Source organism: Mustelus asterias, chromosome 1 (assembly GCF_964213995.1).
Source record: "Mustelus asterias chromosome 1, sMusAst1.hap1.1, whole genome shotgun sequence".
NCBI classification, from domain to species: Eukaryota; Metazoa; Chordata; class Chondrichthyes; order Carcharhiniformes; family Triakidae; genus Mustelus; species Mustelus asterias.
Genome location: NC_135801.1, coordinates 157,082,779 through 157,096,930, shown reverse-complemented (window position 1 = coordinate 157,096,930; position 14,152 = coordinate 157,082,779). Strand labels below are relative to the sequence as shown.

At 41.6% G+C, this 14,152-nt stretch overlaps 1 protein-coding gene across 1 annotated transcript in view; it reads left to right on the top strand.

Moving 5' to 3' along the window:
• dcaf12 (DDB1 and CUL4 associated factor 12) overlaps positions 1-14,152 on the top strand; it is an 84,053-nt gene that overhangs the window by 45,806 nt on the left and 24,095 nt on the right. The window contains exons 2-4 of the mRNA XM_078221616.1: positions 1,006-1,260; positions 10,619-10,831; positions 11,050-11,110. Of these exons, the coding sequence (XP_078077742.1) occupies positions 1,006-1,260; positions 10,619-10,831; positions 11,050-11,110 (529 nt within the window). The remainder of the gene's footprint in view (positions 1-1,005; positions 1,261-10,618; positions 10,832-11,049; positions 11,111-14,152) is intronic.

Genomic DNA, 14,152 nt, shown 5'->3' with positions numbered 1-14,152 from the left:
AATGGTGGACTAAGTTCATAATTACTACCAAACACCCCCAGTGTTCCTGAAAGTGTAATTTCATATTTGATGGTGTCACGTTTCTTCATTGTGACATATTGTAGATTTTTAGAATTTTCTTTGCAAGCTTATGTTAGGTTCTACTTTAATCTTATCTGTTAGTCCCAATCAGTTATTTTGTTATCTGTAGTGTGAAGGGATTTGGTGGTTTTTACTTCCTGGTTTGGCATCTATGAGAATATTTTAATGAAATTGACTCCTTACCCTGCTTGGTGACATCATCAGTGTTAGATGCTTGGAGATCCCTTGACTTTACCATTTTCAACATCCTGTCAAGAAAGGGGAAGCCCACTGATACTGCTAGAAAATTGTAGGCAGTTTTCTTTGGGGTCAGCAATGAAGGATGTTGCTTTGCCACCGGCACAAAATTCATCCCATGATAGCACAGTCTAAACAGATGACTTTGTTAACGTTACAGGGCACCCTTGTAAAAAAAAAATCATTGCAGACTTGGATTATGTTCCCTGTAGACCACCGTGATTCCAATCCTGCAAGTTACTTGAGCTACTCAATGTAATTTATGGTGTTGGATCAATATCCTGGCCTATTATCTTTGGGAGGGAGGAAAGGGAAAGATGTTTCAGTGCTTTGTCTTGGAAGCATAATCTGACTCGCATGATAGCTGCCTTTTTGAAGCAAAGCTGAATGGCCTTTTTTCTATAGTTGTTTTGTAAAGATAGGTGGAACAAGACATTGCTAAGAATACAGAGCAAAGTGGATTTAGAATGTTGACATGCAACACTTGTTTTGAAGCTCATGATTTGTGATCCTGCAGGCCTTAAAACCGTTGCCATATATTCACAATATTTGATTCTTGTACATTAAATATTTTCACCAACTGGTTATCTTAGCAAAGGTAACTCTTAAGACTAATTACTGCTGCTTCATAAAAATGTTGACCAGTTAAATGAAACAGATAATTTATTTAAATTTTCCTTTCAACAGTGCAGCCAGGATCACACACTACGCAAAAAGAAGAAGCTACCGCTTGTGAAGAAGTCCTTTGTCTGTTACCTTGCAGGTCAACAGATTAAGCTTCGGAATGAGCAGACTTACCAACAAGCACTACGTGGTTATGCGGCTCACAGACTACCTGCCATTTTGAAGGAGGAAGAGTTCCATTTGGGAACACTGAACAAGGTGTTTGCATCCCAGTGGCTGAATCATCGGCAAGTGGTATGTGGGACAAAATGCAACACGGTGAGTGGAAGTTTTTTTTCAAAAATACTACTTCCCAGGTCAGTAAATTTTAGAAATGGATTTCATAACTTTGAAGATTATGGCTTTAAATTTGGTAGGTGAGAGGCAGGGTTTAGGAGTCACTATTAAGGTTCAGTTTATCCCTTAATGCCCATAGTTTAAAAAAACTTATCTAAAGGGATAAAGTTTCACTTTTGAATCTGACTTGAACTTTCTTCAACTACTTCTATAATCGTCTTTATTTCCTATGTTCCAGAGTGCTTTCATTTACCTCAACTATTAGGTAAATTTGTAACATTTCTGAGGATTGACCAGAAAATCCTCATCACTTTAAGTTTATTATATTAAATTTGCTTCATTAAATGTTCTTGATATTTTTCTATTTGTAAATGCTATAGAGTAACAACATAATTAACTACAAATTAAATTTGTTTACCTATCCATTAAACAGTATAAAATTAAATGGCTGGTAGAACGTGCAGATTTTACAGAGGTGAGTCATTTCACACTTTTCTGTGTTCTGTTGCATTTGCCATTGTGGAGCATTAACCATTCACCATTAATGTTCTGCTGACGCCTATTCATTACTTAAATGTTTTGAAGTTTTGCATCGTCCACAAAATTGTGTTCCCTATACACAAGTGCAGGTTATTTGTTTAAGTGGTCCTAATACTTATCTCGAGCACATGCGCATATATCTGTGCACTCAGAAAGATCATCCATTTGCCACTAATCTTGCCTCCAGTGTTACGACTCTCCAATTTTTACAGATGCACTATGGAAAGCATCCTTTCTGCTCTTATCACAGCTTGCTATGTCTCTTGCTCAGACCAAGACTGCAAGAAACTACAAAAGGTTATGAGTGTAGCCCAGTCCATCACGCAAACCATCTTCCCATCCATTGACTCTGTCTACACTTCTCCTTGCCTCGGAAAAACAGCCAGCATAATTAAGGACCCCACATACTCTCTTCCACCTCCTTCTATCTGGAAAGAGATAAAAAGACTTGAGATCACGTACCAACCGACTCAAGAACAGCATCTTCCCTGCTGCCATCAGACTTTTGAATGGACCTACCATATACTAAGCTAATCTTTCTCTGCACCCTAGCTGTGATTGTAACACTATATTCTGCACCCTCTCCTTTCCTTCTCCCCCATGTTCTCCATAAACTACGTTTTTGTCTGTATAGCACGCAGAAAACAATACATTACATATGACAAATCAAATCTTGGTCAATTGTGTATCCAAGATAACCTTGTACCTTTGATATAAAATTTAATTTTCCAAATAAGTCTACTGTCAAGTTCTTTATCAAATGTCTTTTTAAAATCCATAAATAATACAGTACAAAATTAAATGAATGATAGAACATGTGCAGATTTCACAGTTGTAACTATCTCAATTAGGAACAGGAGTACCATTTAATTTATACTATTTTTCCATGTTTTCCTTCCCGAAGCGTGTCATTTCACACTTTTCTGTGTTAGGTTGCATGTTGTGGCCCTCGATTTCACCATTTACATCCTGCTGAAGCCTGCTCATTATTTAGCATGTTTTGAAGCAAATATATGTGTACCTTTATCTATCCTCTAGTCAGACATGATTTGCCGTTTACAAATCTTTGCAAACTGTCCCTTAAACACCCATGCTTCTTAATTGAGAACGAACTTTGTCATTGACACTGGTTAGTTTGGCCTAGTTAGCAGGTTTACTCTTCTCACCTTTATGTTGGAAAAAGTGCTGCTTAATATCAGTCTTCAAAGGCTGTTCATATTCACAACTAGATTGCAACTCTATGCCAACCTATTCTCTCAAGAACATGCTGAGTTTACTTTTTGAAGACCATGCTCGCTGCCTGCATTGCTCTTCCCCAAAAGGTTGAAATTCTCTGTGAACTGAAATCTGAGAGATCCAAGTTGTTGACGTACAAAATTTATGGCATAATTTTTGATCATCTTCATTTCAAATCACCCATCTAGTCTATATCCAATCCTTCCTTAATTTTAAAATCTTCAATCGCATCCAACTCTATGTACAAATCCAACAGATCTTTATTTGTTCTTGGGATGTTAGTGTTGCAGACAAGGCTGGCATTTATTGCCCATTGTGAAGGTGATGGTGAGCCACCACCTTGAACTGCTGCAGTCTTTGTGATGTAGGTACACTGACTGTTTTTTGCCTACAGTAACTTGATACAACTGGGGTATCCCTTGCCATTTCAGTGGGCAGCAAAGAGTCAACCATATTGCTGTGGATCTGGAGTCAGATGTAGGCCAGATTGGTTAACCATAGAAAATAGAACCATAGAAAATTACAGCTCAGAAACAGGCCTTTTGGCCCTTCTTGTCTGTGCCGAACCATTTTATGCCTAGTCCCACTGACCTGCACTTGGACCATATCCCTCCACACCCCTCTCATCCATGAACCCGTCCAAGTTTTTCTTAAATGTTAAAAGTGACCCCGCATTTACCACTTTATCCGGCAGCTCATTCCACACTCCCACCACTCTCTGCGTGAAGAAGCCACCCCTAATATTCCCTTTAAACTTTTCTCCTTTCACCCTTAACCCATGCCCTCTGGTTTTTTTCTCCCCTAGCCTCAGCGGAAAAAGCCTGCTTGCATTCACTTTATCTATACCCATCAAAATCTTATACACCTCTATCAAATCTCCCCTCAATCTTCTACGCTCCAGGGAATAAAGTCCCAACCTATTCAATCTCTCTCTGTAACTCAGCTTCTCAAGTCCCGGCAACATCCTTGTGAACCTTCTCTGCACTCTTTCAATCTTATTTACATCCTTCCTGTAACTAGGTGACCAAAACTGTACACAATACTCCAAATTCGACCTCACCAATGCCTTATATAACCTTACCATAACACTCCAACTTTTATACTCGATACTCCGATTTATAAAGGCCAATGTACCAAAGGCACTCTTTACGACCCTATCCACCTGTGACGTCACTTTTAGGGAATTCTGTACCTGTATTCCCAGATCCCTCTGTTCAACTGCACTCTTCAGAGTCCTACCATTTACCCTGTACGTCCTTCTTTGGTTTGTCCCTCCAAAGTGCAATATCTCACACTTGTCCGCGTTAAACTCCATTTGCCATTTTTCAGCCCATTTTTCTGGTTGGTCCAAATCCCTCTGCAAGCTTTGAAAACCTTCCTCACTGTCCACTACACCTCCAATCTTTGTATCATCAGCAAACTTGCTGATCCAATTTACCACATTATCATCCAGATCATTGATATAGATGACAAACGACAATGGACCCAACACCGATCCCTGCGGCACACCACTAGTCACAGGCCTCCACTCAGAGAAGCAATCCTCCACAACCACTCTCTGGCTTCTTCCATTGAGCCAGTGTCTTATCCAATTTACTACCTCCCCATGTATACCTAGCGACTGAACCTTCCTAACTAACCTCCCATGAGGGACCTTGTCAAAGGCCTTGCTGAAATCCAGATAGACAACATCCACCGCCTTCCCTTCATCCACTTTCCTGGTAACCTCCTCGAAAAACTCTAATAGATTGGTCAAACATGACCTACCACGCACAAAGCCATGTTGACTCTCCCTAATAAGTCCCTGTCTATCCAAATATTTGTAGATCCTATCCCTTATCACACCTTCCAATAACTTGCCCACCACCGATGTCAAACTTACTGGCCGATAATTTCCCGGATTTCTTTTGGGACCTTTTTTAAACAACGGAACAACATGAGCCACCCTCCAATCATCCGGCACCTCCCCCGTGAATACTGACATTTTAAATATGTCTGCCAGGGCCCCTGCAAGTTCAACACTAGCTTCCCTCAAGGTCCGTGGGAATACCCTGTCCGGTCCTGGGGATTTATCCACTCTGATTTGCCTCAAGACAGCGAGCACCTCCTCCCCTTTAATCTGTAAAGGTTCCATGGCCTCCCTACCAGTTTGCCCTATTTCCGTAGACTCCATGCCCGTTTCCTCAGTAAATACGGATGCAAAAAACCCATTTAGTATCTCCCCCATCTCTTTTGGTTCCATACACAGTCTACCACTCTGGTCTTCAAGAGGACCAATTTTATCCCTCACTATCCTTTTGCTCCTAACATACCTATAGAAGCTCTTTGGATTTTCCTTCACTCTGTCTGCCAAAGCAACCTCATGTCTTCTTTTAACCCTCCTGATTTCCCTCTTAAGTAGCTTCTTGCACTTTTTATACTCCTCGAGCATCTGATGTGTTCCTTGCTGCCTGTACATTTCATACAACTCTCTCTTCCTATTAATCAGTGTTACGATCTCCCTCGAGAACCAAGGTTCCTTATTCCTATTTACTTTGCCTTTAATCCTGACAGGAACATACAAACTCTGCACTCTCAAAATTTCTCCTTTGAAGGCCTCCCACTTTCCATTTACATTCTTACCAGAGAACAGCCTGTGCCAATCCACACTTCCCAGATCCCTTCTCATTTCATCAAATTTGGCCTTTTTCCAGTTCAGAACTTCAACCCGAGGACCAGATCTATCCTTATCCACGATCAGGTTGAAACTAATGGCATTATGATCACTGGATCCAAAGTGTTCCCTCACACTCACATCCATCACCTGCCCTAACTCATTTCCCAATAGGAGATCCAATATCGCATCCTCTCTAGTTGGCACCTCTATATGCTGATGTAGAAAATTCTCCTGAACACATTTTACAAACTCTACGCCGTCTAAACCTTTAACAGTATGCGAGTCCCAATCTATATGTGGAAAATTAAAATCCCCATCTTTCACAACTTTGTGTTTCTTGCAGTTGTCAGCTATCTCTCCGCTGATTTGCTCCTCCCAATTCTCGCTGACTATTGGGTGGTCTATAATACAAGCCCATTAATGTGGTCATACCTTTCCCGTTTCTCAGCTCCACCCATAGGGCCTCTGTAGACAAGCTCCCTAATCTATCCTGCCTGAGTACCGCTGTAACATTTTCCCTGACCAACAATGCCACCCCCCCACCTTTTATCCCTCTGCCTCTATCCCGCCTGAAACATTGGAACCCTGGAACATTGAGCTGCCAGTCCTGCCCCTCCTGTAGCCAAGTTTCACTAATGGCTATAATGTCATATTTCCACGTGTCTATCCACGCCTTCAGCTCATGTGCCTTCCCCACAATACTCCTGGCATTGAAATAGACACACCTCAAAAAATTATTTCCACCACACTCTACCCTTCCATTTGTGATTTTGCTTGAACTAACCTGTCTTTTTACCCCTGCTCCACTATCTGCTCTGGCACTCTGGTTCCCACCCCCCTGCAAATCTAGTTTAAACGCTCCCCAATAACACTAGCAAATCTCCCTGCAAGTATATTGGTCCCCTTGTAGTTTAGGTGTAACCCGTCTCTCTTGTACAGGTCCCACCTGCCCCAAAAGAGGTCCCAATGATCCAAGAATTGGAAACCCTGCCCCCTGCACCAGTTCCTCAGCCATGTGTTTATCCGCCCAAGCATCCTACTCCTGCCCTCACTGGCATGTGGCTCAGGTAGCAATCCTGAGATTACTACCCTCGGGGTCCTACTTTTTAACTTCCTTCCAAGCTCTTTGTACTCACTCTTTAGGACCTCCTCACTCTTCCTTCCCACGTCATTGGTACCAACGTGTACCACGACATCTGGCTGATCACCTTCCCACTTTAGAACGCTGTGCACGCGATCAGAGACAACCTTTTTTTTTAATGAAGGGCGTTAATGAACCAGGTGGATATAATGACATTCCAGTAGCTTTGTCATCAGTATTGATGTGACTTGCCTTTCATTCCAGGTTTATTGAGTTGAATTTAACTTCCCCCAGCTACTGCAGTGAAATTTGAACTTGTGTTACTGGAACGTTATTCTGAGCCTCTGGATTAACAGTCCAATGTATTACCACAATGCTATCGCATCCTGTATCTAAGAGTTCTATAATTCAGTAGGTCTTGGTCAACCATCTCTGTACCTTCTGTGGAGCTTCAACATCCTTCACTCTCTGCAAAGACCAGAAACCTAAATATAGTAACTTTGTTTTCTACTTGATGGTCTGAGCAATGTAATTTAAAACAAGAGTTCTCAACCTTTTCGCTTTTAAGTCCTTTCCCAAGCCTCTATGTCATAAGTTTCACTGACAGCCCCTGTAACAGTGCCATTATTTTTCCTGTGTAAAGATATCTCGTGGCGCTGCTCCCACTCACCATGTTATTGCTTCTATCCCCCATAACAGAAAATACTGCTCCCATACAGCTCTCATTCCCTCTTTCCCGCAACAATTTTCTCTCAGCCAATCCCAGTGGTCAGTCAAAACGCCTCACTCCAAGTTCCAATTTTTTTAATAGAACATAGAAAAACTACAGCACAAACAGGCCCTTCGGCCCACAAGTTGCGCCAGTCATGTCCCTACCTACCGAGGCCTATATATATAGGCTTACCTATAACCCTCAATCCTATTAAGTCCCATGTACTCATCCAGAAGTCTCTTAAAAGACCCTATCGAGTTTGCCTCCACCACCATTGACGGCAGCCAATTCCACTCACCCACCACCCTCTGAGTGAAAAACTTACCCCTGACATCTCCTCTGGACCTACTCCCCAGCACCTTAAACCTGTGTCCTCTCGTAGCAGCCATTTCAGCCCTGGGAAAAAGCCACTGAGAATCCACCCGATCTATCCCCCTCAACACCTTGTACACCTCTATCAGGTCACCTCTCATCCTTCGTCTCTCCGAGGAGAAAAGACCGAGCTCCCTCAACCTATCCTCATAAGGCATGCCACCCAATCCAGGCAACATCCTTGTAAATCTTCTCTGCACCCTTTCAATCATTTCTACATCCCTCCTGTAATGAGGCGACCAGAACTGAGCACAGTACTGACGAGGGTCTCATAAAGCTGCATCATTATCTCCCGACTCCTAAACTCAATCCCTCAATTGATGAAGGCCAGCAAACCATACGTCACCTTAACCACCTCCTCTACCTGCGAGGCCGATTTCAGAGTCCTATGGACCCAGATCCCAAGATCTTTCTGATCCTCTCCACTGCTAAGAGTCTTACCCTTGATATTATACTCCTTCATCCCATTTGACCTGCCAAAATGGACCACTACACATTTATCCGGGTTGAAGTCCATCTGCCATTTCTCCGCCCAGTCTTGCATCCTATCTATGTCACACTGCAGCTTCTGACATCCCTCCAAACTTTCCACAACACCACCAACCTTCGTGTCGTCGGCAAACTTACCAACCCCTCCCTCCGCTTCCTCATCCAGGTCATTTATGAAAATGACAAACAGCAAGGGTCCCAGAACAGATCCCTGGGGCACTCCACTAGTGACCGACCTTCATTCAGAAAAAGACCCATCTACAACCACTCTCTGCCTTCTGCAGGCAAGCCAGTTCTGGATCCACAAGGCAACAGCCCCTTGGATCCCATGCCCTCTCACTTTCTCGAGAAGTCTTGCACGGGGGACCTTATCGAACGCCTTGCTGAAGTCCATGTAAACCACATCTACCGCTTTTCCTTCGTCGATGTGTTTAGTCACATTTTCAAAGAACTCCACCAGGCTCGTAATGCACGATTTGCCTTTGACAAAGCCGTGCTGACTACTTTTGAGCATACTAAACTTCTCTAAATGTTCATAAATCCTGTCCCTCAGGATCTTCTCCATCAAATTACCAACCACTGAGGATAGACTCACCGGTCGGTAATTTCCTGGGCTATCCCTATTCCCTTTCTTGAAATAGGAACCACAGCCGCAATCCTCCGGAACCTCTCCCGTCTCCATCGACAACGCAAAGATCATTGTCAGAGGCTCTGCAATCTCTTCCCTCGCCGCCCACAGTAACCTGGGGTACATCCCATCCGGTCCCGGCGACTTATCTATCTTGATGCTATTCAAAATTTCCAACACATCCTCTTAATGTCAACAAACTCAATCTTCTCAGTCCGCCGCAATCCTGTAGTACAACCACCCAGGTCTTTTTCCACCGTGAATACCGAGGTAAAGTATTCATTAAGCAGCTCTGCTATTTCTTCCGGTTCCGTACAGACTTTCTCACCGTCGCATTTTATAGGTCCTATTCCTTCACATCTCATCCTTTTACTCTTCACATATTTATAGAACGCCTTAGGGTTCTCCTTAATAAACTAATAAAAGTCTACAATGAAAATTAAAAGAACATAATTGTTTTTAAAGCCCTTAAAATCCCACCCTCCCAGATTTCTCTTGGCAGTATCCTCATTAATGTTTATTAATAGGACAAAAATAAATCAGAATATGAAACAGAACAGATGTACGTTCATGCACGGTGCCACTTGGCTAATTTTAAAAAGTCAGGAGATACTAGATTTGATTTTTTTTATTGTCACATGCATTAGTATACAGTGAAAAGTATTGCTTCTTGCGAGCCAGACAGACAAAGCATACTGTACATGGAGAAGGAAAGGAGAGGGTGCAAAATGTAGTGTTATAATCATAGCTAGGGTGCAGAGAAAGATCAACTTAATGCAAAGTAGGTCCATTCAAAAATCTGATGGCTGTAGGGAACAAGCTGTTCTTGAGTAGAACTGAATGGGTTACAGTTGTTGCTGGTAATGCATGGTATTGAGAGGATTTAGGGAGAGAGATGCAAGTAGAAAAGCACCTGGTCCAATTAGCCTGGTGGAGGGAAAGGCCCATGCAGCAAATATGGGGGAGACAAAATACACAGTGGGACCTAGTGACAAACCTATGGGGAATGGGGAGCTGAGGAATTTGAGCTCAGCAAATAGCGCTCTTCATCTGTCTCCCTTTTCATTGAGTGGGGTATGGACTTGGCAACAGCTGCCATTGTGATTGCTCAGATGTTCAGGAGGGGCAAACAGAAGTCAAGTCAGGGCTTGAGCTGCCAGATTGCTCAGCTCAATTTCCATCTATATGCAACAGTATTTTTCTTGTTGACTAGAGTTGATTGTTTTCAAATCTGGGAGCTTAATTACGGTGAACACCTTGAAACCTTCTTGCGGACTCCTGATGGAGTTGGGGTGTTCCCATCCTCATCTAGAAAAGAGAATACTTATGAGTGACCTGGTGAAAGGTTTCAAAATAATTGACATGGAGAAAATATTCCCACGTGAGCAAGACTAGACGAGGATTTGTAAATGAGATTCATAAATCCAATAGAGGATTAAGAAGAAACCTTTATCTCAAGAGTGGTTAGAATGACTGATTTGTATTATTTTCACAAATATTAAGGAGAGGGATAAGGTGATCTGCCCATTTTGCACGCAGCTTTGTTTCAAAAGCTGATGTTTCAAAGCAATAATTTATCAGTTAAAATGCAGGGTGACTCTGTAATTTCTACTATTGTTATTCTAGCTTTTGGTGATGGATGTTATGACTAGTCAGATAACAAAAATTCCCATGCTGAAGGATCGAGAACAGCCCAATGTCATCATGGATCAACAAGGTTGTGGTATCCATGCCATTGAACTGAACCCTTCTCGTACCTTGTTAGCTACTGGAGGAGACAACCCAAACAGCATTGCTGTCTATCGACTACCAACTCTGGATCCTGTGTGTGTGGGAGATGTAAGTTCTTTATCATCTCAATTGCAGGGGATCATTCGTTGAAGCAAAGGTGATAGTTGAAGGTTAAATTTAAAGGATTAATTTGTAGGCTTCATATCTCAAATGTAAGCAAACAATTGAACTTTTGGGTTTGATCTTTTAATTTGATCATTGTCTAAAACCTTGAACAAGATTGTTTGCTTAACTGTGGAACTAATTTGCAAATGGGTCTTTTCTAGGATGGGCACAAAGACTGGATTTTTTCGATTGCTTGGGTTAGTGATACCATGGCTGTTTCTGGTGAGTTTCAAAGATGTTTGTCCTTGCTGATCAACTTTATTTAATTAAAATGATTGTTTGCAATCAAATGGTCAGTATTAAAAATATGCACCATGATTGCAATGTTCTGCAAGTTTACTTTTTTAAAAGATGTCAACTAGGGCGCAGAATTGTATTTGTCCTTCAATTATATACAATACTGTAAATTTCAGCCCCACAAAGTAAAGCAATATTTATAAAGTTCAAATGTTTGGCCTATTTTTAAAGGCTTCACAGGATCGTGTAATGAGGCCAAAGTTCCACGCAATTAAAATTAGCTGAGCATGCTCAACATTCTTTCAAGCATCAGTCTCTTCTTGTTTACTCTTGAGATTTGGATCTCAGAAGCTGTTCGTTAGCCCGTTACTAATTGCCCTTGAGAGAGTAGTGGGCTGCCTTCTTGAACTGTTGCAGTCCACAGTGCTGTTAGGGAGGTCGCTCCAGATTTTGACTCAGCAACAGTGAAAGAATATAAGGCGATATAATTCCAAATCAGGATGATGTCTGGCTTGGAAGGGAACTTACGGGTGATACTTTCCCATGCATCTAATACTCGTCCTTCTCGATGGTAGTGGTCTCTACATGCTTATGTAATATTTTGCTCTAATCTTTCTTTCCCGTCTTTTGATTATATGCTGTAATATGATTTTTCTCTATTTGGCTTTCCTGCTGTATCAAATCAAGCAAAACATTTGTTTATTGACCCTAAATCAAAAACGTTTAATGGTTTGTTACCAGTTATTTGAAGCTTCACTTTTTGTCAACTGGTATTGAATCATAATATGTTAAAGCATAACAATACCAGGTTCTGGTCTCCATGAGCTACCTAATCTCACTTCATTCTCCTGCCTGTTCTAATCAGCATCTGTATGAAGAAAATTCTCTGCCATTATTAAGCACATTGTAGGTCCAGGATTTGTAGTCAGCAGCAAAGTGACAGCTCTTGCCACTGACATTGAAGGAAGCTGCCCATAAAGATCTTGCAGTTTCTGTGGTGTAGATTTTATCTTTCCTGAAATGAGTTTGAATCTGGCAACAAGCCAAGGAATCCTTAGGTGCCCAACAGCAGTGAGGTCATCAAGAAGAGTAAGCAGCTAATCACAAATCAAGTCTTCTCACAGACGGCAAACCGCGAGCATCCTTTTAATTTTAGTATCATTTTAAAGAGAGCAAATTTAAGATTAAGGCTTACACATTATATGAAGGTTGAAGTTGAAATGTTAGAAACTTTGAAAAGTAATTATTAGTGTGTTTTTCTTCATAATGAATCCATCATGGTGACATGGAGGTTAACACTGCTGCCTCAGCCCCAGAGACCGGGTTCAATTCCCGGCTTGGGTCACTGGCAGTGTGGAGTTTACACATTCTCCCCGTATCTGCGTGGGTTTCCTCCGGGTGCTCCAGTTTCCTCCCACAGTCCGAAAGACATGCTGAATTCTCCCTCAGTGTACCCGAACAGGTGCCAGATTGTGGCAACTAGGGGATTTTCACTAACTTCATTTAGCCAAATTGTGACTAATACATAAACTTTATAATAGTGAAATTTGATATTCCATGAATATAATGGTTTTCCGGTATGTGAGGCTGTTCAGAAATAATTATAAACTTAGTCTGTTAAAAACCCTGTTACACCCAAGGGGTTGTTTTACAATGAGACTATTAGCATAAAAGAGCAAGTTCTTATAGGCTCACTGATCCTGATTGATGCAGCCCAAGGCAGACTTCAATAGTGATTGAAAGCAATTTCTGTGTTTCCACATTTAAATGTGGACTCCAGAATACAGGCAATTTCAGAACTGCAATGACGTTGAACATTGTTGAAAAAAATTAAATTTGTCCTGAAGTTATTGGCACAAAATTGCTTCCTTTCCTTTGGTGTCCCATGACCCTGAATTGGTGGATATGTTTCAAAATGGATAACAAGCCACTTGGCATTTGAAGAGAAATCTGCAGGAGAAACAAGTGTGCAGTCAGGTTTCACAAGGGGAATGTGCCTGTGCACTTCTTTGAAGTTCATCTAATTTACTGAGTAGCTAAAATAATGTTAGAACCATAGTCCAGTGATTACACTCTGGATGTATCTGTTATTTAAAAAATAATACATGGTGTGCAGTTATTTAAAAGTAATGCTCGGTTATTTTTGTAATTAAGAAAATTTACACGGAATAATGTGACAGCTTGAAACTCTTAAGTTTTCAATGTGGGTAATATTGGCCAGAAATGTTCATTGCCTATGTCTAGTTGCAATGAGAAGGGGGGCCTGCCTGCATCAATGCAGTCATTATGGTTATGGTGTTTTCTAGGAAATTCTTGAATATTGACCCAGTGATGATGCAGGAACAGTTATGCGCATGTCAGGATTATGAAACCTGGAGGCAAACTTGGAGGTGGTGGTGTTTTTTGATTTAATTTATTATTTCACTGTATAACAATACATGTGACAAAGTATTGTTTCTTACTTGCTATACAGACGAAGCATACTGTTCATAGAGAACATAGAGGAGGAGAAAAGGAGAGGGTACAGTTAAAGTCATATCTAGGTTGTAAAGAAAGATCAACTTAATATAAAGTAGGTCCATTCAAAAGTCTGATGGCAGAGGGAAGAAGCTGTTCTTGAGTCGGTTGGTACGTGATCTCAGACTTTTATCTTTTTCCTGACGGGGGAAGGTGGAAGAGAGTATTTCCGGGGTGCGTGGGGTCCTTAATTATGCTGGCTGCTTTTCCAAGGTAGCGGGATGAGTAGACGGAGTCAATGAATGGGAGGCTGCTTTGCATGATGGACTGGGCTACGTTCACAACCCTTTGAAGTTCATCACGTACACCAGCCTCCCATCCATTGACTTCGTCTACACTTCCAACTGCCTCGGAAAAGCAGCCAGCATAATTAAGAGCCCCATTCACACTGGATAAACTCTTTTCCTCCACCTTCCATTAGGAAAAAGATTAAGTCTGTGAACACATACCAAACGACTCCAGAACAGTTTTTTCCCTGTTGCCATCAGACTTCTGAATGAACCATCCTCT